Raw genomic sequence first — 26,582 nt, forward strand, 5'->3', positions numbered from 1 at the left:
TTGCAATCTCCTGCCTCAGCTTTTCAAATATGCTCCAGCGCGATTGTGTTTTGCAGATCCATGACTAGCTTTTCACCCATTTCTTACCTGGTCTGGAACATTCTCCACTCTGTAATACCCCCTCCGTGTCGTTCGCAACTGGAGGCTGTGCCCTTAGCTACCACCCTCACCTAAGTTTCCCCTTCTCGCAGGTCATCCCACCCCCAAGCAGGAATGCTCTGCGGGTGGGTGTGGAAAGGTGGGGATCTGAGGCTAGAGGCGTGGCCGGAGTGTGCTACCACAAACTGCTGGCTTTTTCCTCCCGCCCTTTTCCTTCCTTCGTGTTCGAACGTCCCGGGCCCTACCCGCCCGCTGCCCATTGGCTGGCTCTAGTGGGCGTCACCACCTTGGGTACTATATCTCTACGTCCTTGCACCGCCCTGAAACCGCGGGTTGGGACGAGCATGCGAAGAGGGCGCACACACCCACCTACTGCCTCGCGCCAACCGCGATGGGCCACCGCCCCATAAAGGAGGGGCTCAGTCTTCCCAGGTGCCGTACGCGGGAGGAGCCACGCGTGCGCACGAGCGCGGCGGAGGGGGGACAACTTGCCACGGAGAGGGCGGGGCCGGGGCAAAGGCGGGAGGAGGGCGGGGCGCTAGGGAGGAGGGCGTGGCAGGGGCAATGGGAAGGGTGAATGGAGGGCGGGATTGTGAACTGGGGCTGGGGGCGGGACTTGGAATGACCATGGGGGTGGGGCAGTTAACGGATGTGCCATGGGGCGGGGGGCCAATCTGGAGGCAGGCGGCCGAGGAGGGGGATTCCCTCTTGCCCCAAGGGCGCGTCTCCCATTGGAGGAAGGGGCTGCGGGGATTCCCTCTCCCTCTGGATCCGGCTATCCGCGCCCCCCTCCGCGGAGCGGCAGCCTCTTGCTCGGCGCCCTCCAGGCCGGTTGGAGGTGAGGGAGGTGGGGTGAGGTGGTACCCGCCCCCCACTTCGGCTCCTCCTTCCCCCACCTCGTCCTCCCCTCCCATCACCCTCCCCCCCAGTCGGTCGGTCCCTCCCCTCTCTCCCCCCGCCGCCTCCTCCTGCTGCTGCCGCTGCTTTGGCTGCTGCGTCATACGCCCCAGAGCTGCCGGGACGAAGGGGCTGGGCCTGGGGACCCCCCGGCCTCCACCTGCACGCCCCCTGACGCCAGGACTTGCCCTCCCCGCGCGGGGGGCTAGCCCAGGTCTTCTGCGTCGGCCCCTGCCCAGCTCCCGGCGGCCCCAGCTGTCACTGGTAAGAAGGCGGCATGAGGCGCCAGTGGGGGGGCAGGGAACCGGGGGTCGGCGCGCAGGGCGCGGGCGGGAGAACCCCGCCACCCTGGCCTCGGGTCCGGGCTGGGCCGACTCAAGTCCCTTCTTGGACTTGCGGTCGTGGGGAGTAGAGACCGGGACTGGGACACGCCCCCCTCCCGGGGCACTCAGGGAAGTTATCTAACCCAGGGGCGGGGAGCCCCGAATTTGAGGGTGACCTGACATAACCTGGCACAAGGATGATTGTTCCGAATGAGACATGCAGGCCTAGGGGGAAAGTGGTGTTTCTACTCTGAAAAGCGTCTCTGAGCCCAATTATGATACCTCTAAACAGCTGGGGAAGGTGAAACTGAGTGGTAACCTCTGGTTCTGCAGCCGTCATTTCTCCTAGGAGCTCAAGGCTAGGAGCTAAATATCCCAGGAGAGCTCTGAGGCTGGGAAACTAGAGAACTGGGTTGGGGGGTTGGGGTTAGGAAGAGGAGAGCCAGCCACTAGAGTTGGAAGAGCTAGTGAGTGGTGCCCAGTGGTGTCCTATTCAAGTATGTGAGGGATCTGGAGACTGGCTTGAAGATGCTTGCTTGGTCCGTGGTAGGAGAAAAAGGCAAGGAAAATGGGGAAGCTTTCTCAGCATTTATAACCTTTTTTCCATCTCTTGTTTCGGTTTAGGTCACCCCAGGATGCAATGGCGCAGCCCCCCCGGCTGAGCCGCTCTGGTGCCCCCTCTCTCTGGGACCCAGCTTCCCCTGCTCCCACCTCAGGCCCCAGGCCTCGACTTTGGGAGGGTCAAGATGTGCTGGCTAGATGGACTGATGGGCTGCTATACTTGGGCACTATCAAGAAGGTAAGACCTTTAATCTCTGACCTCTCACCTTTTCTCTATTCCCTTTATGTGTTTCCTATTTCATCTTTTGTGCTCACCCATTCCAGGTGGACAGTGCTCGAGAGGTGTGTCTGGTCCAGTTTGAGGATGATTCCCAGTTTCTGGTTCTTTGGAAAGACATTAGCCCTGGTGAGACCCTAAAGATCTGCATCCAATGGAAAATAGAAACTTGGCTTGGTGGGCACAACAGGACTTGAGGGCTGGCCTCCTGACATTATGTTCCCTCATAGCTGCTCTCCCTGGGGAGGAACTCCTCTGTTGTGTCTGCCGCTCTGAGACTGTGGTCCCTGGGAACCGGCTGGTCAGCTGTGAGAAGTGTCGCCACGGTGAGAGGACAGACCACCTGAATGGTCTAATTTGCCCTGCACCTTCTAGATTGCCACCAGCCCTTTCCTCTAGCACTGGTGCTTATGTCCCCTGTCCTGGTTTAAGTTCCCAGGCCACCACTCTGGCCAGTCTCAACCCTGTAACCTCATCCCCTTCCAGCACTGGGAGAGGTAGCCAGAGAGAGGATGCTATGAAGTTCTATAGGCAGAGGGTAGCTCACATTTTTTTTTAGTCATATGACTTTGGGCAAGACCCCAAACATCTAGGAGCATTAGTTGACTCATTTATAAAATCAGAATAATATACCCACCCCAGATTATTCTGTCTCTGTATCAACCACACACAGGCATTCAATACAATAACAACAATAAACGTTGTCGTTTTTCAGCTTATCACCAGGACTGCCACATTCCCAGGGCCCCAGCCCCTGGAGAAGGAGAGGGCTCTTCCTGGGTCTGCCGCCAGTGTGTCTTTGCAATTGCCACCAAGGTAATGGCATCTCTTTGTTGCCCCTTACTGTGGGAGCTTCCCACCTACAGCCTCTCCTAAGCCATTCATCTCCTACCCTTCTGAGGCCTCCTACCTGTTCTTTCTTTGCAGCGGGGGGGTGCACTGAAGAAGGGTCCCTATGCCCGGGCCATGCTGGGTATGAAGCTGTCTCTGCCATATGGACTAAAGGGGCTGGACTGGGACGCTGGACATCTGAGCAACCGACAGCAAAGCTACTGTTACTGTGGTGGCCCTGGGGAGTGAGTAATGAGGGGTGACAAGTTATGGAATGATTGATATGGTTGGTAGATTGTGAGAAATGAAAGAACAGGGTGAAGGAAACACTGCAGGGGAGGGGAAGTAGGTGACAAGGAGAGTTTGGGGCAGTTAAACAGGTACAGGAAGTATTTGGAGGCCACAGTTCTGTTCCCCAACAGGTGGAATCTGAAAATGCTGCAGTGCCGGAGCTGCCTGCAGTGGTTCCATGAGGCCTGCACCCAGTGTCTGAGCAAACCCCTCCTCTATGGGGACAGGTGAGGCCAGCACAGACTCTCTAAGAGCCTAGGACCCCCTCTGGCTCTACTCCACCCTGTTCCCCCACACCCTCTGCATTCCAGGCTTTTCTTTTGCAACCTTTCCTCACCTGCTTACCTCTCTCTTGCCTGGGAGTTTTGCATTGTCTGTATGAAATTTACCCAAATAAGGTGTGTGTTCTCCCTTTTGCTGACATCCAGGTTCTATGAGTTTGAATGCTGTGTGTGCAGGGGGGGCCCTGAGAAGGTCCGGAGGCTACAGCTTCGCTGGTAAGCTGGACTGGGCATGTCCTCAGCATAACTCCTTCCTCAACACCCCCAGTTTTTCATCCTACATGCCCTCAACCACTTACCTCAGAACTCCCCTAACTTGTGTAATTATTTCATGGTCTTAACAACTGGATGTTTCTCTAGGGTGGATGTGGCCCATCTTGTTCTCTATCACCTCAGTGTGTGCTGTAAGAAGAAATACTTTGATTTTGACCGTGAGATCCTCCCTTTCACCTCTGAGAACTGGGACAGTCTGCTCCTGGGGGAGGTAGGAAATAGTAGAATTTGGGGGATTAGGGTGGGACAGAGAATAAAGAGAAAGGGGGAATCACTGCTCTCCTAACCTTTTTCTTTCTCTTCCCCCAGCTTTCAGATACCCCCAAAGGAGAACGTTCTTCCAAGCTTCTCTCTGCTCTTAACAGCCACAAGGACCGGTGAGTTGGAAGGAGCAGGGAGGCAAGAGGGAGGCCCAGAGAGATGAAGATCTGGATGTCTGGGAGGGGAAAGGCTGCAAGCACTTGGGGACCATCTCTGAAAGGGACTAAAGAATAGTATGGGGGAATCTTGCAGCACAACCTCATACCATTTCTCTCCTCGCCCCAGTTTCATTTCAGGAAGGGAGATTAAGAAGAGGAAATGTTTGTTTGGTCTCCATGCTCGGACTCCTCCTCCTGTGGAGCCCCCTGCTGGAGATGGAGCCCCCACCAGGTCACTGGTCCAGGGAGGATGGGGGAAATTCTCAGGAATTAGTCTAGGGGGGTACATGTATAAAGCTGGGGAGGTCTTTGGGGTGTCCGGGAGGGGGCTGGGGGGATAAGGAGGCCTCTTACAGCTTCCCTTCAGGGCAGGGCCCTGGGGGAGGGGTCTCACGTCCCCTGGGGAAGCGCCGGAGGCCGGAGCCAGAGCCCCTGAGGAGGAGGCAGAAGGGAAAAGTGGAGGAGCTGGGGCCACCCTCAACAGTGCACAATCAGCCCGAGTCCCAGGAGCAGAGGGAGCGGGCTCGTCTGCAGAGGGCACTGCAGGTACAGGGGCATGGGGAACCCCATGAGTCAAAAGATGGGGTGTGGGAAGGAATCAAAGATTCTCTCTCAGTCCTCTGCCCCTTCTTGTAGGCCTCAGTGTCTCCACCACCCCCCAGCCCTAACCAGAGTTACCAGGGCAGCAGCGGCTACAACTTCCGGCCCACCGATGCCCGCTGCTTGCCCAGGTTAGTGCTCCTCTGCCCCCCCAACCAGATATATGCTCCCAGTTCTTTACATCCTCCAGACTTGTCACTTAGAATTCTTTCCCTTCTCCCTTGGTTACTCACTACTTGTCCTAGTGAGATGTCTAGAACCAATGTCTGGTACCCAATATTATTCTGGGGATGGGGGTATTCTGGGAGTAGTGTTTAAAGTCTATTTCCCTGGGGGGAGAAAATCTTGTTTCCTTGCTTCAGGTCTTGACTTTCTTCCTCTCCAACCCCAGCAGCCCCATCCGGATGTTCGCTTCCTTTCACCCTTCTGCCAGCACCGCAGGGACCTCTGGGGACAGTGAACCCCCAGACAGGTGAGATTCTATCCCTTATTACCAGCGATACCCCTTCCCCTCTGTGGTCGCAGGTCTTTTATTCTCAAACCATTTCTTTGCTCCTCTGATCCACAAGTGGCCCCCATTTCTGGTGAGTCTTTGTCTACACCTGTCTCAACTTAGAATTACATTCTCTCCCTAGGTCACCCCTGGAACTTCATATTGGCTTCCCCACAGACATCCCTAAAAGTGCTCCCCACTCAATGACTGCCTCATCTTCCTCAGTCTCAGCCCCCTCCCCAGGTCTTCCTAGACGCTCAGCACCCTCTTCTCCCCTGTGCCGTAGTTTGTCTCCTGGGACTGGGGGAGGAGTCCGAGGTGGGGTTGGCTACCTGTCTCGAGGGGACCCTGTCCGGGTCCTTGCTCGGAGAGTACGGCCTGATGGCTCTGTGCAGTACCTGGTTGAGTGGGGAGGAGGGGGCATCTTCTGAACAGACTGCCTCTGCCCATCTCCCCATTCACACACACGGCACTTTCGTACCCTGACCTCTGACCTCACCTACAGCTGGGATGTACCTGGAGAGATAGGGGGTAGTTCTCCCTATTGGCCAGGCTGGAATCCAGGAGATGGGTGGGGAAGAGGCTCTCTCTTCTCTACCCCCTTCAAGATTCCTGACCCCTCATCCTCTTCCCATTTCCTTTGATGTTATTTTGTTACAGCTTTTTAAATATTTTTTAAAATTATTTAACCCCTGGGTGCAGAGACTGAAGAGGGAGGGATAAGGGATTCCGGACTCTGTATGATTGAAATAAAGAGAAATAAACAAACCTAGTGGTTATGAGTCATGTCTGAAACATGAACAGAATACAGAGACCTACACTTCTGACCTTCCCTAACCAAATGTGCATATGTTACAAGAAATTAAGGCAAAAGGCAATAAGAACCAGACAGGATTTAGTAAGGGCCCAGTCATCATCATCACGTGGAAGTCAAAAGTGTTTTTTTTTTTTTTTAATTAAAGAATCATGGCAGACCCCAATGATACAAATGTATGAATTGCCAAGATCATTTTAATGTCATGTGTAGATAATTAAAAAAAAAAAAAAAAAGAATCATGGCAGGAACAGGGCTCATCATGGTTGGACTGTGCTGGAGTCAGAAACTGACTCTGTGACCTGGCGTACCCAGTGAAGGTAGGGGGAGTTCCCCTGTTCCACAGGCAAGGCAATCACCTCAGCCACTTCATAAGGATGCACAGAACTGCAAAAATAATAGGGAAGGAGGAAGATTACTCAAATATTTACCCTAAGAAGCCCACCCCTCAGACAATTGCAGACTGCTCAGCAATTCCCAATCCACAATACCACATCCTCTCCCCTATCTAAAAGTTCTTACCGAACAAAATCTGTCAAGGCTGGGACCAAGGAACTTTGGGTTTTAATCATCTAAGGGGCAAAGTAAAACACTGTTGAATCAAGACATCAGAGGTCAAGGGAACTGGAGCAATTTGGGGTGGGGGATGTTTCTCACCATCAGCACTTCACTGTCTTCTTCCATCTCTCCCTTCCACTCATAGCTGAAGAAATCAGAGAAACAGAGGGAGAGAAAGTCTTGGGAATGAAAGACTTTTTCCCCTAGGAAAAGGCTCCCTGTCAGCCTCTAAAGTTAGATTAACTTTCCAATTCTTATGACTCACATGGATGTAATCTGAGGGATGAGGTTGACGCAGGCTGCTAGGCGCTTCTCCACCAAAGCTCTGAAGGTGAAGAGAAAGCCCCATTCAGAGTGCCCCGGGAAAAGGACTTTTGTTCAGGCAGCCCAGAGATGGCTTCCAAAGATGGAGAGCAGGAAGAACCACCCTTCTCCTCCGCCCCCAATTCTCCCTTCATGACAATACTTTCTAGCCCTACACCAAGGTCCCCACCTGGCAATTTCCTTGGCGACCTTTTCGTTGGGGCAAGTGACAAAGGCTGCAGAAACCGATCCTGGAACATAGCTAGAGCCAGATGCCGTAGTGGGCTGGGACGGGGGGCTTCCAGAGGCCATGGTCAGCAGTGCTCGGGGTAGCAACAGAAGGCGGGAGGCCACAGGCAGCAACGCAGGCATCCAAAGACAAGACAGGAACAGAGCGGCCTGAGAACAGGGGGCGAATTCGGTCTCTTCCCCACAAATACCCCCGGAAATGGCACCCCAGAATGCTTTGGCTGGGATAGAGCCTCAGGCTGTGCCCTTCTTATTCTGCACACTGAAGGAAAATGTCCCTGAAAATTAAGCCCAAGACTCAGTTTTCATTCACACCTCAGCGGGCCAACCCCTGGGATTTGGGGTGCGGGGGGTGGTCTAAACTTCGAAGACCGGAAGGGAGGAGGCGGGGCCAGGCACTCACCCCTCCGCCGAGTAGAGCTGCGGACGCTGGACCGCCCCGCATGCAGCCTATACTGGTAAAGGAGGAGTGATATCAAAGGCCACACATTACACGGAGAAAGGACCCCAAACCCAAGAAGAGGGGCCTCTTCTTACCTGGGTGGCAGCCACGTGATAAGAAAACAGCGCACCCCACGTGACAGTAGAAGCTGGAGGGCCGGGAGTCTCCAGAATCAGCCAATCCTGGCCCTCACGTGGCGCGGATTGCCCCGCCTCCTGATTAGGGAGGAGCGAAGGGGATTTGGCCAATGGACAGCTGGATCCGCAGAAGTGCGCGTAAATGGCACGCCCGTTTCCGTGAAACCCAAACCCGCCAGTGGCTGGCGGAGGAGAGCCTCTGCGGCGTTCCACTGTCACGTGAGGGGGCGGGTCCGCTCGAGCGGTTCTACCTCCCGGAATGATGCGAAGATGCCAATCGCAAGCCAGTCCCACAGGCCACGTGATGAGAAAGCTAGAACTAGGGGGGTTGCAGACCCCGCAGACTCTATGCGTCAGGCGGTGAAGTCCTTATACCCCAGAATGTGCCTAGTAACAGCCCCATCACTATTTCAGAGGCCTTAAGGAGTGGGAGGGTCTGAGAAGACTGAACCTCAGGGGTGAAGAGAGCGCCCCCTGTTCAATTAGGATTGAGCTGTGCCTGGGTTGAGGAATGAACAACTATGATCTGAGGAGATGCCAGCTGTCCCTGGGTAGGGGGCAGTGATTAGGCAGGCGAAGGCATGGCATGACAGTGGCTAGGTGAGGAGAGATGCATTTTAATCGGACAGGGGTGAGACCCTGTCAGTGGGATACAGGATGATGGGAAGAGCTTAAGGGCACTCTTAACTGAAAATCCAAAGCTTGAGGTAGACGGTGATTCAGAGTTGAGGGTTGCAGGTTAGGGAGAGTAGCGATGGTCCTTCTGTCCCCTCTCCTCTGCAGGATTGGTCCACCTCTGAGCCTTGGGTCTCCTTTCCTTAACCCATCCCCCAAGGAGCCAGGACCTGCCCTACATAACCTCCCTGGGGCCCAAGCACATTCAGTGACCCAAAAATAGAGGGGCCAATAAGAGGCCAGAGAAGTGGGAGGAGACAACAGACAAAAAGACTCTGCTACCCAATAGTCCCCCTCCCTCGAAGATCTGGGGTCACTGATATGGTGGGCGTGACTGTGACTGGGAGTTTCCCAAGCTAAGGTCAGAATTCTCTCATATTTACCTCCCTGGAGTTGGGGGTCTCCTGTGATCTCTGGATTTGGGGCTTATCTCAGATCTCTGAGGGGTTTTCCAATATTTGTGTTGGAATATTTCTCAGGACTGAGTTTCTTTTATGTTCTTTAGGGAGCTTCTGTGTTTCAGGATCCAGTGGTCACTCTCCCTGAGGTTTTTCAAATTATTATGAGTTTTCAGTCTCTAAATTCCGGGTCTGGGCTAGCTAAGTGTCTCTTTCTCTGTCTCCCACTAAAACTGGACTTTCTCTCAGAGTTAACCAGTCTCTGAGTCTGGTCCCCCCTCCCCCCTTGGGATCTGAGTTTGGGGTCTCAGATCTCTCGCTGGGCTTGAGTTCTGAGACCTAATTCTGTGTCTGGGTCTTTCTAATCTGGGTTTCATCTTTTTCTTGAGTCTAGGTCTCAGGTTTTAGTCTCTAAAATCTAAGATTTCTGTGGCTGTGAAGAACCTTTTGAGAGTGGATCCTTAAGATCTTGATCTTTGACTCCCCTCTGACGGGTCTGGGGTCTTTTTTCCCCCTCCTATATCAGGGATCTCCTTCCCTTTAGATTTGGGGTCTGTGTCTCAAATTAACCTGCCTGTGGTTGGGAATGACTCTCTGAGTCTGGGGTCTGTCAATGTCAGGGTCTGGGGTCTGCATCTTCATGACTGTTTGCTCTCATGTGTGTTTGAGGCAGGGGTCTTTTTCACTCTCTTTAGCTCCCTGGGTCTCCCTGGGTAGGGATGGGGGCTGCAGTCTCTCCCTCCTCCTCCTCCTCCTCCTCCTGCTCTCTTCTCTCGCTCGCTTCCCCCGCCCCCCTCTCTCTCTCTCCCTCTCTCTCTCTGCTGCCGCTGCTGCCGTTGGCTCTTATTCTCCTCCTCCTCCTCCTCTCTCCTCCTCTCTGCTCCTCTCTGCTCCTCTCTCCTCCTCTCTCCTCCTCCTCCTCCTCCACCTCCTCCTCCTTCTCCCCCTCTCTCTCCCCCTCTTTCTCTCTTCTCTTTCTCCCCCGTCCCCCCGCCCCCTCCCCCCAGGCCTGATGAGCAGGTCTCGCGCCTCCATCCATCGGGGGAGCATCCCCGCGATGTCCTATGCCCCCTTCAGAGGTACGGTGGTGGGGGAGGGGGAGGGCCAGATGGGGGGGCAAGAGGGGGAGGGGCAGGGGGCGGGGGAGAGCCGGGGCCAGGGAAGGGAGGGAGCGGCTGAAATGGAGGGAGAGGAGGACCGGGAAGGCTGGGGTGGGAGCCATGGGGAAGGAGAGACTGGAAGCTAGAGGGATAGGGGTAGGTAAGGAACGGAGGGGCTAGGAAACAGGCCTTGAAGGGTGCTTAGAGAAAAAACGAAGGGGAAAGAGAGCGCCAGAAAGGGGTGGAAAGGTAGGAGGATAGGGTTGGGGGAAGAGCTACAGAAATAATTTGGCGGTGGGAGCTGAGGGATGGGGAAAACATCAAGGAAATAGAGGCACAGAGTCTTAGGAGAGAAGATGAGAAGGAGAAATGAAAACATAGGGGTGAAAAGAGAAGCCAAGATTATGAGGGGAGAATACCGTGGGGGGCTTAGAATGGTAGGGGTTATAAAATGAAGAGGATGAAAGGAAAGAAGAGGCCAGATGGAGAGAGAGGGAGGCAGTGGGGGGGGATGGAGGGTCCAGATGGAGGGAAGAGAGGAGAGAGGGAAAGGATTGGGGGAGGGGAGGCCAGGGTACGTGGAGGGCCAAATTATGTGTATATTTTTGGGGGGAAGATACAAGGAAGATTGAGTGATGCAAGTTAGGGACTAGGTTGGGATCCTGCTCCCACTTTGACCCTCATTAAGTTCCTTAACAAGTAAAATGCAACCCTAGGGGTCTTATCTGTGCTCTTCATCTCACCACTTTTACCCCCCTCCCCCACCCCATATCCTTATTTCCATTCCTCCTCCCTTCTTATGCTGTCCATCACTTATATCTTTCCCCCCATATGATGTCCGTTCCTTATATGAGTCCCCTTTCTGTCCTTCCCCCATATCAGTTCCCACTCTGATGTCCATTCTCTCTTGCATTTGTATCTGGTAGCCGCCTTATATCTATACCATGTCTCTTGAACTCCTTCTTGACCTCCATGTCTTAATCTCCCTATTAGGTCTTCCTTGTTTCTTCTGCCCCATGTGTGTTTGAGCCTTTTTGGTGTATTCCCCTGTCCCTAGGCATTTATCATCATCTTTTCCTCCTTGTCTTTTAGATACTTCCTATTATTTGTCCCTGGCCCATCTTCTTATTTCCAATCCCACTCCCCATCTTGTCACCACAGTCTGTGCCTACTGACTTTCCCTTTGTACCCCAAGTTTTTATCAGCATTCCTCTTTTCTTGTCTTCTCTACTTTCTTGGGTATTGGATATTTGAGGTGCAAAGATAGAGAGGGTTTTGATGCTTATAACAGGGACTATAAAGGATCCTTATCTGAATTCTTACAGGATTTCTCATTCTGGTAAAATTTCCCTCTTTCTCAGTCATGTTCCTTTGCCTCCCAGATCATTTTCATTCTTGCTTAAGTTCCAGAGTCTGTATGCATGTTTGTTTCCAGAGTTGTGTCTAAGATAAATTCCCTATATTTTTCCCTGCTTCCAGGACAAAGATACCCCCTGAAGTCAAACTTGCTTTCCTAAACTGCAGCTCAAACCACCCCTTCCCATTAGTTACATGTATCAACAGATTTTTCCTCTGGGTGAACCAAGTGCCTGAGTGCAGTGGGCATGTTACCTGCAATGTCTGTGGTCTCAGATTGGGTATCAGTGATCATTGTATCTAGAGACTGTTGAGTCTCTGAGATGGCCTTGAGACAGTAAAAGTTTCAGAGCATTGCGGTTTATAGACATTTATGTTCTGGGGGGTTCATCTGATCTGCAGGTTGAGTAAATTTGGTATATTTGTGGACAGACAGGGGCTGGACTTTTTCAAAACTCCTACTCAGGGCATTCTGTTGGAATGAAACTAAAAGATCAGTTCTGCTGCAATATGCCCATGTTAATTATCCCATAAATGGGACAGAATTTTATTTTTTCTGCTTCTAAACCCTTTCTTACTCTTGATACCTTAAGCCTAATTTCTGTTACTTTGCTGACACCAATTTGACTTCTTACGTTCCCATAGGTCCTGTCCCCTTGTCCCCCTGTGATGGTGTGTGACAATGGAATTTGAAGAAGAGGAATTTTGAAGGGGGGGGGGCATGGCAAGGATAGCAAAAATGGGGAAGAGAGACCCTGGGGCATGTCTGAGCATGGGCCATCCCTGATTTGCTGTTACTCTCTTCTGGTAGGTTTGTTCTCATCTCCAGCTCTTAACTTGGAGATTTCTATGTCACTGGATATTCCATTTCCCCCCCATATACTCTCTTTGTTCTTTAAACTCCTCATTATGCCTCAGGAAGGCTCCTAACTTGTGGAATTGGCTTTCATTCCATCCATGGGCAGTAGATGGGGAGGAGGAGATTGGTATTGAATCTTTAATGCCTGGACATGGACTGGGGAAAGACATCAATTTGGTCTATTCATCCAAAGGACATATTTCCCACCTTCTCCCACCCTGGCTCTTCCATAGCCAGATGATGACAAAAGCCATGTTCTCTCTTCCACCAGAAGAACCAGAACCTTCCCAAAGGATGAATAGGGTAGGACTAGGCGAAGGGGAAGGAAGAAGTGATGGGGGAGGAGGTCCTCTCGGGCCTCTCCATCAATAGGAAAGCCCTCCACTTCCTCTTTTCCAAATGTTTAGCTCTCAAAAGCTCATGACCCAAATGTTCTTATACACATACCCTATCCTTCTTCCCCACAGCTGTATAGTTTTCTCCTTACTCTCTTACATACAAGTGCTTCTGTTCCCAGAGTTGCTCCTAAATTCCCTATGTTCTTCCCTGCTTCCAGGAGAAAGATACCCCCCGAAGTCAAACTTGCTTCCCAATACATTCATTCCACCTTCTAAGTCCATCTGATGAGTGGCCTCCCTTTTCTCAGACTCCTGTCACCAACCTGTTTTTCTTCTACCAGTTGCACTGCACCTCCACCTTTATATTTTTCTCAAGTGGATGAATAGTTCCTTTACCTTTCCCTGCCCGCAATTTTGTTCCTCTCTGTCATAATATATTCCCCTCCCTGAAATCTTTCTGCAAGTCTTCATAGCCTCCTGTGATGTGATTCCTCTTTTTTCCTCTAGATGTAAAAGCTTATTTTTTGTTCCTTTAAAGTTGCTAAGTACTACCCTCAACTATGATCTCCTCAAGGCGGGTGGGGTTCCTTTCTTCCACTTTGTGGAATTGTTTCTTGCCATTTAGGCCTGTGCTCCCAAATGCATAGAACATCCCTTACTGTTTCTGTGTGTCTCCATCCCCCAGATGTACGGGGACCCCCTATGCACCGAACCCAATACGTTCATTCCCCGTATGATCGTCCTGGTTGGAACCCTCGGTTCTGCATCATCTCGGGGAACCAGCTGCTCATGCTGGATGAGGACGAGGTGAGCAGGGTGAGGAGGTTGGGAAGAGACCACACTGGGTAACTTGGGAGAATGTGGACAGAACAATGGGAAGAGTCCTTTTAGTGAAGGGTAGACAAAAAGAAGGTAATGAGAAACATTTGCAGGCAGTAGCAAGAGGGTAGCATTGAGATTTGGGTTGGGGTATGATAAAAAGGACATTCTCTCATCTTGGCCTGGGGGTCTTTTGAAAGTCATAGGCAGTTTTGGAGAGGAAATATAGCTCTAAAGATATGGGGGTGCCTTCTGTTTTTATCCTGTCCATATTAAGGGATAGGTTTGAATAGGGAGGAAAAACTGAAGGGCTTGGAGAAGGGGTGAAGAAATGGGAAGTCTCCCCTTCAAAGTAATCCTGAGGACCCCTTTCCTCTTCTCCAATGATCAAGACTCATCACTCACCAGTCCTTTATCCTGAGCATAGTGTAGGAAGGGGAAATGAGGGATTCAGAAAAAAGGCAGAGGACAGTGGAAGGAACAGGAGGGTACTGGGAAAGATACAGATGTTACTAGTTCTTGGCTTGAATGGGGTGAGGACTGCAGGTGCCTGAGATTAGAGTTTAGAGAAACACTGAGGTTTGTTGGGACTGATTGAATATCAAGAAGGAATATAGTGAAGGAGATGTCTGTGGAGAAGGGGAACTGAGAGCATAGGAGTTGCCTAAAGGTGTAGAGGCAAGGACTGGCCAGAGTGAAGGAGATGAAATGGACAGATGTATCTTATGGGAGGTGGTGGCCATGTAAGATTTGAGAGCCAGGGTCATGTGGATTCCGATTTGGGAGAAGCAGCATTAGCAGCAGAGGGTCCCTCAGAGGAAGCAGGATACAAATATGAAGGGTGGATGCCCCATAGGTGTGATTTCAGCAGTTGAGGGTGTTTGGGGGACAAGCTTTAGAGTGATAGGGTAGGTAGCCTGGAAGGCTAAGAAGTGGTGAGAGATGTACCTGAAAGCTACTGGGGATGGTGTTGTGAGGCAAGGCTAGAATTGCAGTTAGGGCTAATCAGGGTGTGAAGGGTCCTGGGAGGCAGATGAGTGTGTGGAGATAGCTGTGTAGAGATTTTCCAGACCACAGAGTAAAGAATAGGTGTCTAGGAGAGGACATGGTGACTCTCTGGAGGAGTCTTAGGTTTTAGACATTGCAAGGCATTTGAGTGATTCACTAGTGGTCATCAGCCTTGACCAGGGATTTGGAGACTTTAGGAAAACTAGAACCAATAGGAATAGGGACTGGTGAAAGGATAAAGAGGGAGGACAGTGGGTGGAGCAATGAGGGAAGGACAGAAATGGGGACTGACTGAGAGGACCAGTGACCAGGCAGCTGAGGGGCAACAGGAATGGCTAGAGTTTGGGGTAGGAAGGTGATGGGAGGAGAAGCTGGGAAGAAGTAGATAGAACTAGGATAATGAACAGTTCGACTTGGAACTGGATGGGTTGTGGGATTGACGCTGGGGTTGGTGGGGGTGGGCTCTGGGTCTTGTGAGTCCTGGTAGGACTGGAGGGTTGGACATATTTGCCAGGGGATCTGGAGGTGAGGCTTAGGGAAAGGTAATGACTAAGGGAACAAGGGAACTAAGAGATGGGGGGGGGGTTGGGGGTGGAAGTAGATGAAAGGTGGGGGGGAGGTGACCAGGCCCTCTGGGGGGAGGGGAGGTTGGGTCCCAGTCTGGCCGCAAGCCTGGCCGTGGGAGGGAGACAAGCTGTGGATCCTGATTATAAATGCAGCTTCTGCTACCCCCGTGACAGGCTCGGAGGGAGAGAAGGGGTAAGGGAGGTGGGAGGTTGGGAGAAAAGAAGGGAGAATGGACGAACTGAAGGTCAAGGGGAAACTGGGTTCAGGAGGTAGCTAACTCCTGAGGAGTTGAAGGAAGATCTGAGAAGGGCTTGGGAGAATTCTCTGAGGGGTGCTGCGAGATAAATGCAGGGAGCACAGAAAAGGGTGAAAACGGGAAGATATAAGAGGGAGAGAAAGGGACCGGGGAGATGGGAAAGAAATCCCCTCACCCCAAGCCACCTGGCGAGAGTGGGCAGGGGCAGGGGCGGAAGGTGGCAGGCGGCTTGGAAAGGGGCCCAGCCTTCCGTGGAGGAGGCGGGAGAGGAGGAACTGCGCGGGCCAGTGAGGTCTGACACACCCCCGCATCCCCTAGATACACCCCCTCCTGATCCGGGACCGGAGGAGCGAGTCCAGCCGCAACAAACTGCTGAGACGCACAGTCTCCGTGCCGGTGGAGGGGCGGCCCCACGGCGAGCATGGTACGGCGGCCGAGCAGGCTCGCGTGCCCCGGACAGTCGCGGGGACAGGGCTGGAGGTGGTCGGGCTGGCGGCGCGGGGGCGTCGGGCACAGGGGGCGCTGGCAAGGGGCGGGAGGAGGCGGAGACCGAGTCTCGCAACTCCTAGAGGAGACGGCGCCCTCGTCTGGGCTGTGGAGCGGGACAGAGGCTGTGGGTGAGAAACCCCAGCGCGTCCTTGCTCTGCTTCGCTCCCTTTTTCCTCTCCAGCAGCGAAGTTTGACTATTTTCCCGGTGCTTTTAAAAATAGTCTCTTTAGATCTTTAGCTTCCTGTCCGAGTGTTCCTGTCCCTGCCCCTCCCAGCCCTTGGTCTGGGATCTTGGAGAGATTGACCTAGTTCCCGCCCTCCCCCCAGACCTCTGTCCCACCCCCTGCTCCGGATTCTTCTTCTAGATCTGCAGGTCTGTGGCCCATTCCCTCTTTCTTGCCCCCTTTTTTCTCTTTTCATCAACTGCTCTATTTTCTGCAACTGTATCGCCCCCCTTTTCCTCCCCATTTCTCTTTATTTTCTGTACCCCTCTTGACTCCCCAGTCTGTCCCCTCTGCTCCCAGTGGAAATCCATTAGACCCTCCTTTCTCATCTCTGTCTGTAGAGATATCTGCTCAGTCTGTCTCTCCAATTCTCTCCCTCTCTCCATCTGTCTCTTCCCCTCCCTCCCCCTTTCTGCCCCCCCCACCCCCCCTTTAGTCATTTAAAAAAAGATTTTTGTCTTCCTGAGAAGTTCGCTTAAAAGGTTTCCATGGGAACAGTGAGGGGATATGAAGGCAGAGAACAGAGATCTGCAGCCAAGGTGCAGAGAGACGCCCTCAGTCCCGGAAACCCCCTCGCCACTGCCCCCTTCCTCTGTATTTCCCTCCCAGGACTTGGGATCCAGATCCCCCATCCCTCCAACCTTCAGATGATCTATTTCTCCTACCAAATCCCCCACCCCTCAGACATCCAGGGTTTCAGTTTCTTCTTTAGAGAGCCAGTGGCCTTTCCACATCCTTTGGCTCCCTCCAGCCACCTTGTGATAGGTCCAGACCTCTCTACCCTTGGGGGCCTGTTCTGGGACCCTGAGTGGATGGTCAGGGATGTGTGTCATTGTTATGGAAACCTCTGACCAGGGGTCTGTGTAGGTAGCTCATCTCTGAGGCAAATCCAGGTGGTGGTTGTGAAATGTGTACAGAGAATATGTGTGATGTTTTTCATATCTGTGTCTATGTGTATGTAATGTCCATATCTGGTGCATGTGTTTCTCTGCATGTGTGTGTGTATACCTTTGTGCCAGGCCAGAATGGTCACATGCTCACAGAGCATGTTTATCAAATATCCTGTGGTTGGCTGCTCTGCCCACATATTCTCCATCTTTCTCCTTCCCCTGAGTCCTCAGAATCTGGGGGTCTCTGGCATGGGTCTTGGGTGGAGGCACCATGTGTGTTTGAAGTTGGGGTAGTATGTGGAGGTTGCTGTATGGGACTGGGAGGGGCTCCAGGGCTATAAATATATTTGGGGAGAGGGTTTAGTCAAAGTTTGATAGCTGGTGACTGGGGTCTTCAGAGGGACATGGAATGTGTAGAGAACATGGAGAATGTGTAGGAGACATCAGGGTCGTTGAAGTCTTGGGGGCTTAGATCTGCGAAGGTGTTTGCTGAGGCTGTGGACTCTTCAGCCCGAGAGAGGTTGCCGGACCTTTGAGGGGCATTGGAATCTAGGGCTCCTCCTCTGCTGGGTGGAGCCGCGAGCCCTCCTTTCCTCCGCGATTTTTTTTGGGGGGAGGGGGTCCTGCTCAAGAGGGGATGGTAGAAGACCCGGTTGGTTTGGGGGGTCCCCTTACCCCCCTCCCCCGTCTCTCTCGCGCTGTCTCCGGGCGACGGGGCTCGTGACAGAGGCGGCCACGGCAGCAGCGGTCGCCTAGCAACGGCGGCGGGGCCCGGGCAACGGCGGCAGCGGCGGGAGCGGCGGCGGAGGGAGCCGTTCCCGCGGCCGTCACCGCGCGGCCGCCCGGGCCGTCCCGGGCCCCGCCGCCGCCCCCACCGCGCCGGGCGGCGCAAGCCGGGCCGCACCGCCCCCTCTCCCCCCTCCGCACCCCACCCCCTCCCCCGCGCAGGGGCGGGGCCCTTCCCCCACCGGGGACACCCCCGAGCCCCCCCGGGGGGCGGTGCGAGGTAAGGGCGGGGCCGGGCGGACGAGGAACGCGCGTGGGGGGGCCGCGCGCGCGTGGGGCGGGGGCGCGCGTGTGCGTGGGCGCAGGGAGGGGGGTGGGGAAGCCGCGGCGGCGGCGGCGGCAGCTGCTCCCTCCGCATGTTCTCGCTGCATCTTCCGAGTGGGGGGAGTTATGGTAACTGGAGGGGGGGTGCAGTGGAGGTCGGGTGGTCGGGACGGCCTCTTGGGGACAGGGTTACAAGCTCGCGGGGGCGGCTGGTCAGGGGGGTCTTGAAGCCCCTGCTAGAGGGGCAGCCTGTGGGTTTTCGTGTGTGTTCATGTCTTTGCTCATGTCCCCTGTGTGTCGGTGCCATGTGCACAAGGGGCCCAGTTCCTCGTGCACACATGTGCAGCCAGCCATGTGCAAAGCGTGTCCTGTCTTATGCTGCCTCTTCCTGCCTAGGGGTCTGTTGGGCCAGCCACTATCTTAGTGGGGCAATCCATGGCCATACTGATTCATGTCACCCCTGACCCTGAGCTTGCATGTCTATGGTTGGGGCTCACTTCTCATCAGTCTCCTGTGTGTAGGAATGTGTGACTGGATGCATGAACAAAATTTTCTGTGTCCCTGGTGGCAAGTGTATGTCTTTGCATGTGTGTTCTAGCTTTGGCCTGAGTATCTGTGTCAATCCCAGCACTGGTGTCCAGGGCGTGTCTGGATGTGGGTGATGTGTGAGTGGTGAGGGGAGAAAGTGTGTGTGTGCTTCTTGGAATCCTAGTGTGTATGAAACACCTTTGGACTAGGCAGGTGTGAGCCCCTGCCTGGTCTGGAGTGGGAATAGAAAGGCTCAAAAGGGAAGGAGTGAGATAAAGAGGAAAAGTGGGGAGGAAAAGGGAGAGGAGCAATGAGAAAGGTTTCTACAGAGGGGAGAGTATGCCAGGGAGAAAAGAGAGCTGGAGAATGGGAACATGGAAGAGAACTCGCCAGACTTCAAAAAGGGAAGAGTGGTAGGCTTAAGATGGGGAACTGGATGGAGATGGTGGGAGAAGGGACCTCAGAGATGGGGAGCAGGGAGAGGAGAGAGGCCTTTTGATAAAGTAATCTGTGAAAGAAGGGAGGGGAGATTGGAGAGGGCACTGGATTCAGGCAGGCCCTGTAGGATCAGATTTGGTTGGATCAGGTGAGGCCACATAAGTATAGAGGGTGGCTCACAGAGAGGCCTGTCATGGCAGGGACTGTTTTTAGAGGTTCATGTTCCCAGTGCAGAGCACTGTCCTCTATTTCTTTGCTCTCTATCCAACGCTGTTCCTCATCCTTCTGTGGCAACGTTTCTGCCCAGGCTCCCCTTGAAAGCTGCCAGCTGAGTGTGGAGAAAAAGGCCAAAGGGAAAGTTAGGGTTTTGGGGGATTGGAGGGCAGGGACAAATTCTGTGGGTGGTGGCAAGATTAGAGACATTGGAGAAGCAGGAATCTAAGCCCTTGTTCTGTGTGTGTGCAATTGTGTGTATACAGGGTGTGTACATGTGTGGGTGTGTGCACAATGCCTGTGTTACGGGTCTGTGTAGGTGGCTGTGATGTGTGTGCATGCGTGTATACATCGTGCAGGAGATGGGACATGGAGACCCAGCAACTCAGTGTATGCTTTTCAGGTTTGCTCTGTGAATGTGTAAGACTGTGTTCTGTGTTCTCTGTACATGTTGCTGCATACAGCACTAATAACAGGATGTTTCTGTCACTCTGCCTGCCTTTCCTCTGTGTTTCTCTTATTCTTTTCTTTGCAGTAATGAGAGTGTTTGTAAGCATGTGTCTATGTGGCCTTCATGTACCTGTGACTTGAGTTCATAGGTTTTAGCTTCTGGTGATATGTATAAGGTTATATTATCTCCAAGAATCAAGCAAACCAGGTACCAAATTCTTTTTTCTTCTGGTAATGCTTTAGTTCCAAAGCAGAATTTTAGTGGATTCAAAGTTAGACTTTATGCCTTTAATAGAGGAGCTCGTATGTAAAAATAATGGCTGAGCTAGGTTCCCTGAAATGAAAATGGGGCAGCTCTACCTTGAAAAGCAGAGAAATGTGACTAGGAGGAAGATATTTGGCCCTGGGATGCACTGTGTAGTGTATAACAGAAAGATAATGCATTTGCTCCTTGGTAGCAATCATGGATGCCGGTATTGAAGGCAGGGAAGAACTGGGGAAAGAGAAGGAGGTTGTCCTGAGACAGAGTGGATGTGATTGCGCTTTTCATGTGAATGAAGGATTTTGTCTTTTGGGAATATGGGGGAAACCTTTGTGTGGTTGGGATCATAGTGTATGTATTGTACAGGGATGGAATATAGTGTATTCAAGTATGTGTCCCAGGAGTTAAACTGGTATTCTCCTATGTGGGGGACACGTGTATGTCTTCAGGTTACATGTCCATTTCTGTAATGTGCGCTTGCATGATTGCCCAGAAGACTCAGGCCACAAAACCCACATTAGTGGCTCACATGTGGGTGTTTTGGTTCAAGTATGTACACCACTGTTGCAGTGTTCACACATGTGTAAGCGTGTAGGGTGTGTGGGCCTCAAAGTCTGAGAATATGGACCTGTGCTCACAGCTGTCTGTATGTCTCATAAGCACATAGATTCTTATTTATTTTTGTATTGTGGTTCTGATATACACATACCCCCACAGGTCAGTGTATGTTTCTGTGTTCTACACGTGTTCCTGAGGGACTGATAGGGTCCTTGTATGATGGGATCCAGATTTTGTGTGCAAACCTCTAATGCTTGGGTTTTACAGGTAAAGGGAAGCTAGGGACTGATTCTAGGGCAACTTGGGGGCAATTTGCACTTCTGGAAGCAGACAGTGGAAATGTAGTATGGCCCTCTCTTGTTTTGTTCCGGAACCTTGAGGGTTAACAGGCAGCTCTTCCGGTCCACCTCCCCTCCAGCCTGTAGCTTCATGTTGCCGTGGAGATGGTGGCCCCGCCCCTGATGCAGCACCTGCCCCCCCATTGGCTGCAGTGGTGACTGTGGGGCTGAGGGGGGAGCCCAGGCCTGGGCAGCCATTCTGGAGCTGAAGCCGGAGCTTGGCATCCCCCCCACTTTCATTCTCCTCCAGCCCCTTGGCCCCTCTAAATTCCCTGGCAGCAGAGCCTCAGCTTCCCTCTTTGGATCTACCATCCCTCTAGGCTCTTGGCAGGCTGAGCTTCATCCGCATTCACCTCCCCTCCTCCTCCTCTCCTAAACCTTAGTTGGGAGTCCCCAGCACCCCCCAATCCTCCCCACTCCCCTGCATTCTTTTCTTTTCTTCTTCCCCCTTCCCTTCTAAGTCCCTGCCACTGCAGTGCACGTGGAACCGGCTCCTTCTCCCCACCCCCCCATCTGCCTCTTAGATTTTCTCTCTCCAGCTTCTCCCCCAGCCACTCCTCACAGGTCCCTTCTAAGACTCCCCCCTCTGTCCAGGGAGGGGGTCATGGGAGGCAGCTCTGGCCCTCCAGACAAACAGGGGTCTGGGAGGTGCAGGGCAGGTAGAAGATGTCCCCAGAGAGGAGGGGAAAGCCAGCCTATGGGCAATGACCTTTAACCCATCTTTCCCCCCCAGCTAGCCCCTTCTGGGGGGGTGGGTGGGCACCGGGACCTAGCCTCCCTGGATCTTCTATGTCCTTCATTACTGGGGTTTTACTGACCCCCTTGGCCATGCGCCCCTGCTGACTGCCAACACTAGTCATGGGCTTAAGGCCTCCCACTCCGTCCCCCTCTGGGGGCTCTGGCTCGGGTTCCTTGCCCCCTCCTTCCCACCGCCAGCCTCTCCGCCGCCGCTGCTCTTCCTGCTGTTTTCCGGGGGGTAGGTGAGGCCGGAGCTGAGGGGCAGAGGGAGGTGGGAGAATGCAGTGGGGTCAGGGGTGGAAACCTGGGTTAACAAGCCCCTTCCCCAACTTCCCTTGGGGCCCTTTCCTCTCCTCCAGAATACCACTTGGGTCGCTCGAGGAGGAAGAGTGTCCCAGGGGGGAAGCAGTACAGCATGGAGGCCGCCCCCGCTGCGCCCTTCCGGCCCTCGGTGAGTGAATGGAAGCCAGCGCTTGCCAGATGTGGCTCAGCTGGGTCCCTCCCCTCCAGCCCCAGCTGGAGCCCTAGGATTCTGAGAAAGGGGACTGGAGGGAGAAAGATTTTGTGTGTATGTGTGTCCCCACCTCTTTGGTCTCCCTCTTCTTGGCTCTGCCCCCTGCTTCTTGGACTAGCCCTCCCACCTATTCCAAGCTAGTGTGTGTGTGTGTGTGTGTGTGTGTGTGTATTTCCTTCACTGTGCCCAAGGGAGCAAGGAAGACAAGCTGGTATCAGGGCTCCTGTTCCCTTTCCCACCTCTAGGGACTTTTCTCCCATCCCACCTTATTTTAGGGACTCTATACCAGCTGAGGGGTAAGTAGGTAGGACTGACCCTGCCCCAACCCACCCCTATCCCCATTTCCTCCCCCCCAGCAAGGCTTCCTGAGCCGGAGGCTTAAAAGCTCCATCAAGCGTACGAAGTCACAGCCCAAACTTGACCGGACCAGCAGCTTTCGCCAGATCCTGCCTCGCTTCCGAAGTGCTGACCATGACCGGTACAGGGGAGGGAGCATGCGGGTTGAGATATGTGCAATATAGGGGACCTCTAGCGGTATGGGAAGGGAGGGGGTTATCTGAGGGCAAAGGTTGAAGGGCTCATGTTGATTGAGGGGTGTTATGGTGCAAGGAGAAAACAGAGAAGAGCTAGGACATGGCTGCAGGCGGCAGGAGAAGGGTGGGACATAGGGAGAGGACAGGCAGGCAAGGAGGCGAAGGTAATGCCAAGGAGGGCATCTTTAGCCTGACGGAGGGTGGGCTCAGGATCAGAGGAGCTGTACAGAAGGACAGAGAAGAGCCACACAGCCTGCCCATAAGGAACTCTGAATCCTAGGAAGTGGGCTCACTGGTTGGTGGAGGGGCAGCAGTGAGAGCTAGGTGGAACTGCCTGAGGGAAGGGCAGGAGGGGCAGGAGCAGCAGGTTGGAGTAGTGCTTGGGGTGACTGATGTTAACGGGTACAAGGTGGAGCTCATCGTGAGGGAAGGAACAGTGTAGAGTATTACAGAAAAAGGCAAGACCGGCACCAGTGTGCAGGGTGACATAATGGGGATCAGGGGCTGCAGGATTAATCCATGGACTGAACCATGAAGAAGCCCTCAGAGAAGTCCAGAGGGCACTGTCCTGAGGCAGGACTGAAGGAGACCTTTTGGTGGTTGTCTCTGTTGTTTGCTTCTTGGGGTCCCTCTCTGGGTATCCCTTTTACCCAGTCATCCCTGCAGAACCCTGTCCTCCCTTTCCCCTCTGTCTGGCCACCCCCGGAATTGGGCAGGTAGGGAGGTTGGGATAAGGTGAGTCAAACCTTTCCCTGCCCCCTTCCCATGTCACCAGAGCTGGATTTGGGGCCGGCAGGGGGTGAGGGCATGGTATTCCTGGCCGCGGGGGCGGGGGGGCCGGGGGAGCGTGGCGCGCTGACGGCAGCCAGAGCCTGTGATGACGGGGCTGCTATAAATAACTTCATGGAGGCTCCCACACCCGAGCTCCCCCTCCCGCTTCCCTACTGCTCTCTACTCTTTATCCCCTACCCATCTCCATGCTGCTCGCCATCCTGTCCCTCTTCATTCCGTGCCCCTAGCCCCCTTTTTCTTTTTCTTCCCCACAGTGATTTTTGCCTTTCAGCATCCATCGCTTTTCCTGCGTCAGTCTAGCTGCCCCTTCTCAGCCTCTCGCATCCTCTTTCTGCACATGCTTTTCCTCCTGCTTTCTACTTCTTGCCTTGCCTCCTTCCCCTCACTCCCATCTCCAGTGTCTAACCTTCATTCTGCTCCTTTCTCTTGTTTCTTACACTCTTCCTCACTCTTTCCCCTGATTCTACTGTAACTTTGTCTCTTATTCATTCATTCATACTTTGAATCATGAAATGTTATTGGGCACTAACTAGCTGTGTGCCAGGTCCAGGCCAGACAAGGATCTTCTGTGTGATTCTCCAGTTCTTATGTTGTGATCTTCTGTGCGACTCCCAGCTTTGCCCTTATGTTGAGACTTTGGTTTCTAGGGTCACCTAGAGGTCCTTCCTCCAAGGGGCCCTGGGCCCACCTTGGTTTTTTTCTCTTTCTTCTGCCAGGTCCATTCCTGCATTTAGGTATTTCTAGGTGTTCCCATTCCTCACAGCCCCTTAGATGTGAATAGAATGACTGGTTTCTCTCATATCCCTCATGTCCTTCCTGAGGGGAGGCTGGGTTTCATTCTGTGAATTTGTGTCTATGTACAGAGTGGTTCAGGAGGCCTTTTCACCAAGTCTCCATTCTAAAATCACACTGATGAGTCAGGACCCCTGAGTCTTTAAGAAGAGTTTGGGGTCCTGACCCTCTCTCTTGAACCTTCTGCCTGCCAGGGCCCGGCTGATGCAAAGCTTTAAGGAGTCTCACTCCCATGAGTCCTTGCTGAGTCCTAGCAGTGCAGCTGAGGCCTTGGAGCTCAACTTGGATGAAGATTCCATTATCAAGCCAGTGCACAGCTCCATCCTGGGCCAGGAGTTCTGTTTTGAGGTATTGGGTCTAGTGGGCTTAGGACCAAAGGGCAGGGATGCTGGAGGGTAGAGACAGAAAGTCCTAGAGGAATTGGCACAGGGGTTGATGTCAAGAGGATGTCAGAAACCTCTTGGGGCTAGGATAGGCCAGGGAGGAAGAAGTTGTGGAGAATCTTCAGTTCTTAGGAGTAAGCACCCTCTGGAGTCCCATTCTCAACTCCACACCCTTTCTAGGTAACAACGTCATCAGGAACAAAATGTTTTGCCTGTCGGTCTGCAGCCGAACGGGACAAATGGATCGAGAATCTCCAGCGGGCAGTAAAACCCAACAAGGTATTGGGGAGTAAAGGGGACCTGCATGGCATGTCTGGGGCAAAGAATGAGCCACAGGGGGCCTAGTGAGTAAAGGAGTGGGAGGCTTGGGGGAGGAGGAGACAACCTTGTAGGGGCCCTGAATGAGTGGGGGTGTCCACCCCCATTATTCTTAACCCCCCCGTTTCTTTTCCCTTTTTTTTTATACTGTTACCCTACTTTGTGATCTATATCCCTACTATAGAAATCATAGACTTAAAAGAGAGTTGATGGTACACTAGAAGTCCTCTAGTGCAGCTTCCTGTCAGGCAGGAATGCCTCACTGACATCCCAACAGGTGGCCACTCAGCCCCTACTTACAGCATTTTTGCAGAACATACAAAATTCAATTAGCCAGATCTCTGTGCCTCTATGAAATTAGTGAGAATGGAGTGGACTAGATAATCTCTAGGGTCCTTCTGGAGCAGAGGTTCTACAAGTCTGTGTTTTTCCCAAAACTTCTACTTCCCAGGAGAAGTGCTCCCAGTTCTGTCATCTAGGCTGTGTATCCCACTTTCTAGCAAGATCACAGTTCTGGTCACTCTCATCTTGGGAAACTTGTTTCTCACTGTCCTTCTTAAGAATTCTGACCCGGAGCTGAGGTTGTGGCTCATTGGTAGCGCATGTATGACACAATGGGTTCAATTCTCAGCACCATATACAAATAAATAAAATAAAGGTCCATCAAAAACTAAAAAATATTTTTTAAAAATTCTTTTTTTTTAAAAAAAGAGAGTGAGAGTGAGAGAGAGAGAATTTTCAATATTTATTTTTTAGTTATCGGTGGACACCTTTGTTTGTATGTGGTGCTGAGGATCAAACCCGGGCCGCACGCATGCCAGGCGAGCGTGCCACCGCTTGAGCCACATCCCCAGCCCCTAAAAAAAATTCTGACCCATGCAGAGTCCAAACATTTTGCTTTTTTTCAGCACATTAGTGCTAATTAGTGTTGAAAAATGTCACCTAAACCTCACTGTGAGCTTGTGCTCAGTTATATCCCCAGGACATTCATACACCAGCTATCAAGCCTCACTCATCCTGTATTTATGCAGTTAACTTATTTTTTTCAGTTTCTGATGATCTCTATAGAACTTTTCCATTTTCCTCTTCAGAATCTGTCTTAATATTTTTGTTTTATTATTCTAACTTTTTTCCCCAATACTGATTAGCGTCTAAAGAACTACCCTTCTATGTTAGTTTCTTAAGCTGCTGTAAAAAATTACCACAAACTAAGCCTGGTGTGGTAGCATATGCCTGTAATCCTAGTAACTCTGGAGGCTGAAGCAGGAGGACTGCAAGTTCAAGGCCAGTCTGGGGAACTTAGTGAGACCTTATCTCAAAATAAAAAATATGGAAGAACTGGGGATATAGTTCAGTGGTAGGATGTACGGGGACAGAGGGGGATTACCACAAACTGGGTCACTTAGAGCAACAGAAATGTATTCTTTGACAATTCAGGAGGTCAGAAGTCCAAAATAAAAATTAGCAGGGCCACATTTCCTCTGAAGCACAAAGAACAGTCCTTTCTTGCTTCCTCATAGCTCCTTGGAGGTTGCTGGCAGGCCACGGTTTCTAGCTGCATCCATCTAGCTTTTGCCTTCACCTTCACATGGCGAGCTCCTTCTGCATGTCTCATATCTCCAAATCTCTCCTTGTAATAGAAACACCAATTATTGTTTTAAGGGTCCACCCTATCCAGTATGTCCTTAATTTGACTATATCTGTAAGGACCATATTTCCACATAGGATCATATTCACAAGATCTAGATAGACGGTGAATGTGGGAGAGACTCTCTTCAATCCAGTACAGCTTCTCAGCTGTACAATTGTTGTCTGGATCCCACTTTCTCATTGTCTCCTCTTTTGGTG

At 52.5% G+C, this 26,582-nt stretch overlaps 3 protein-coding genes across 7 annotated transcripts in view; 2 read left to right on the forward strand and 1 right to left on the reverse strand.

Annotated features, from left to right (window-relative positions):
• The first annotated feature begins 670 nt into the window (after window positions 1–670).
• PHF1 (PHD finger protein 1) lies at window positions 671–6,107 on the forward strand. Of its 3 annotated transcripts, none has more exons than XM_081296514.1 (15): window positions 688–1,260; window positions 1,944–2,118; window positions 2,205–2,286; window positions 2,388–2,483; window positions 2,873–2,973; window positions 3,085–3,233; window positions 3,411–3,506; window positions 3,708–3,776; window positions 3,921–4,044; window positions 4,143–4,210; window positions 4,380–4,484; window positions 4,609–4,798; window positions 4,869–4,983; window positions 5,244–5,324; window positions 5,488–5,694. In XM_081296514.1, the coding sequence occupies exons 2-15, from the start codon at window positions 1,960–1,962 to the stop codon at window positions 5,550–5,552; spliced, it is 1,500 nt and encodes a 499-aa protein (XP_081152640.1). In that variant the 5' UTR covers window positions 688–1,260; window positions 1,944–1,959; the 3' UTR covers window positions 5,553–5,694. The 3 variants fall into 3 exon arrangements, with proteins under 3 accessions (XP_081152641.1, XP_081152640.1, XP_081152639.1); XM_081296513.1 differs by having other exon boundaries at window positions 704–1,260; window positions 4,889–4,983; window positions 5,488–6,107; XM_081296515.1 differs by lacking the exon at window positions 4,869–4,983 and having other exon boundaries at window positions 671–1,260; window positions 4,620–4,798.
• A 269-nt stretch (window positions 6,108–6,376) lies between these two features.
• CUTA (cutA divalent cation tolerance homolog) lies at window positions 6,377–7,911 on the reverse strand. Of its 2 annotated transcripts, XM_081295947.1 has the most exons (7): window positions 7,807–7,911; window positions 7,673–7,724; window positions 7,211–7,419; window positions 6,983–7,042; window positions 6,817–6,862; window positions 6,682–6,731; window positions 6,377–6,546 (listed from the first exon to the last, which is right to left on the reverse strand). In XM_081295947.1, exons 2-7 carry the CDS (start codon window positions 7,712–7,714, stop codon window positions 6,420–6,422), a joined length of 534 nt encoding a protein of 177 aa, XP_081152073.1. In that variant the 5' UTR covers window positions 7,715–7,724; window positions 7,807–7,911; the 3' UTR covers window positions 6,377–6,419. The 2 variants fall into 2 exon arrangements, with proteins under 2 accessions (XP_081152073.1, XP_081152074.1); XM_081295948.1 differs by lacking the exon at window positions 7,807–7,911 and having other exon boundaries at window positions 7,583–7,719.
• A 2,022-nt stretch (window positions 7,912–9,933) lies between these two features.
• Window positions 9,934–26,582, forward strand: part of SYNGAP1 (synaptic Ras GTPase activating protein 1) — a gene marked incomplete at its 5' end in the record, with an annotated part of 31,381 nt that continues 14,732 nt past the window's right edge. For both annotated transcript variants that reach the window (XM_081296701.1, XM_081296702.1), the window contains 7 exons: window positions 9,934–10,000; window positions 13,260–13,381; window positions 15,543–15,648; window positions 21,762–21,853; window positions 22,273–22,394; window positions 24,228–24,381; window positions 24,597–24,695. In XM_081296701.1, the coding sequence (XP_081152827.1) occupies window positions 9,934–10,000; window positions 13,260–13,381; window positions 15,543–15,648; window positions 21,762–21,853; window positions 22,273–22,394; window positions 24,228–24,381; window positions 24,597–24,695 (762 nt within the window). The remainder of the gene's footprint in view (window positions 10,001–13,259; window positions 13,382–15,542; window positions 15,649–21,761; window positions 21,854–22,272; window positions 22,395–24,227; window positions 24,382–24,596; window positions 24,696–26,582) is intronic.

This window comes from Spermophilus citellus (genome assembly GCF_964194105.1).
Source record: "Spermophilus citellus genome assembly, chromosome: 5".
NCBI classification, from domain to species: Eukaryota; Metazoa; Chordata; class Mammalia; order Rodentia; family Sciuridae; genus Spermophilus; species Spermophilus citellus.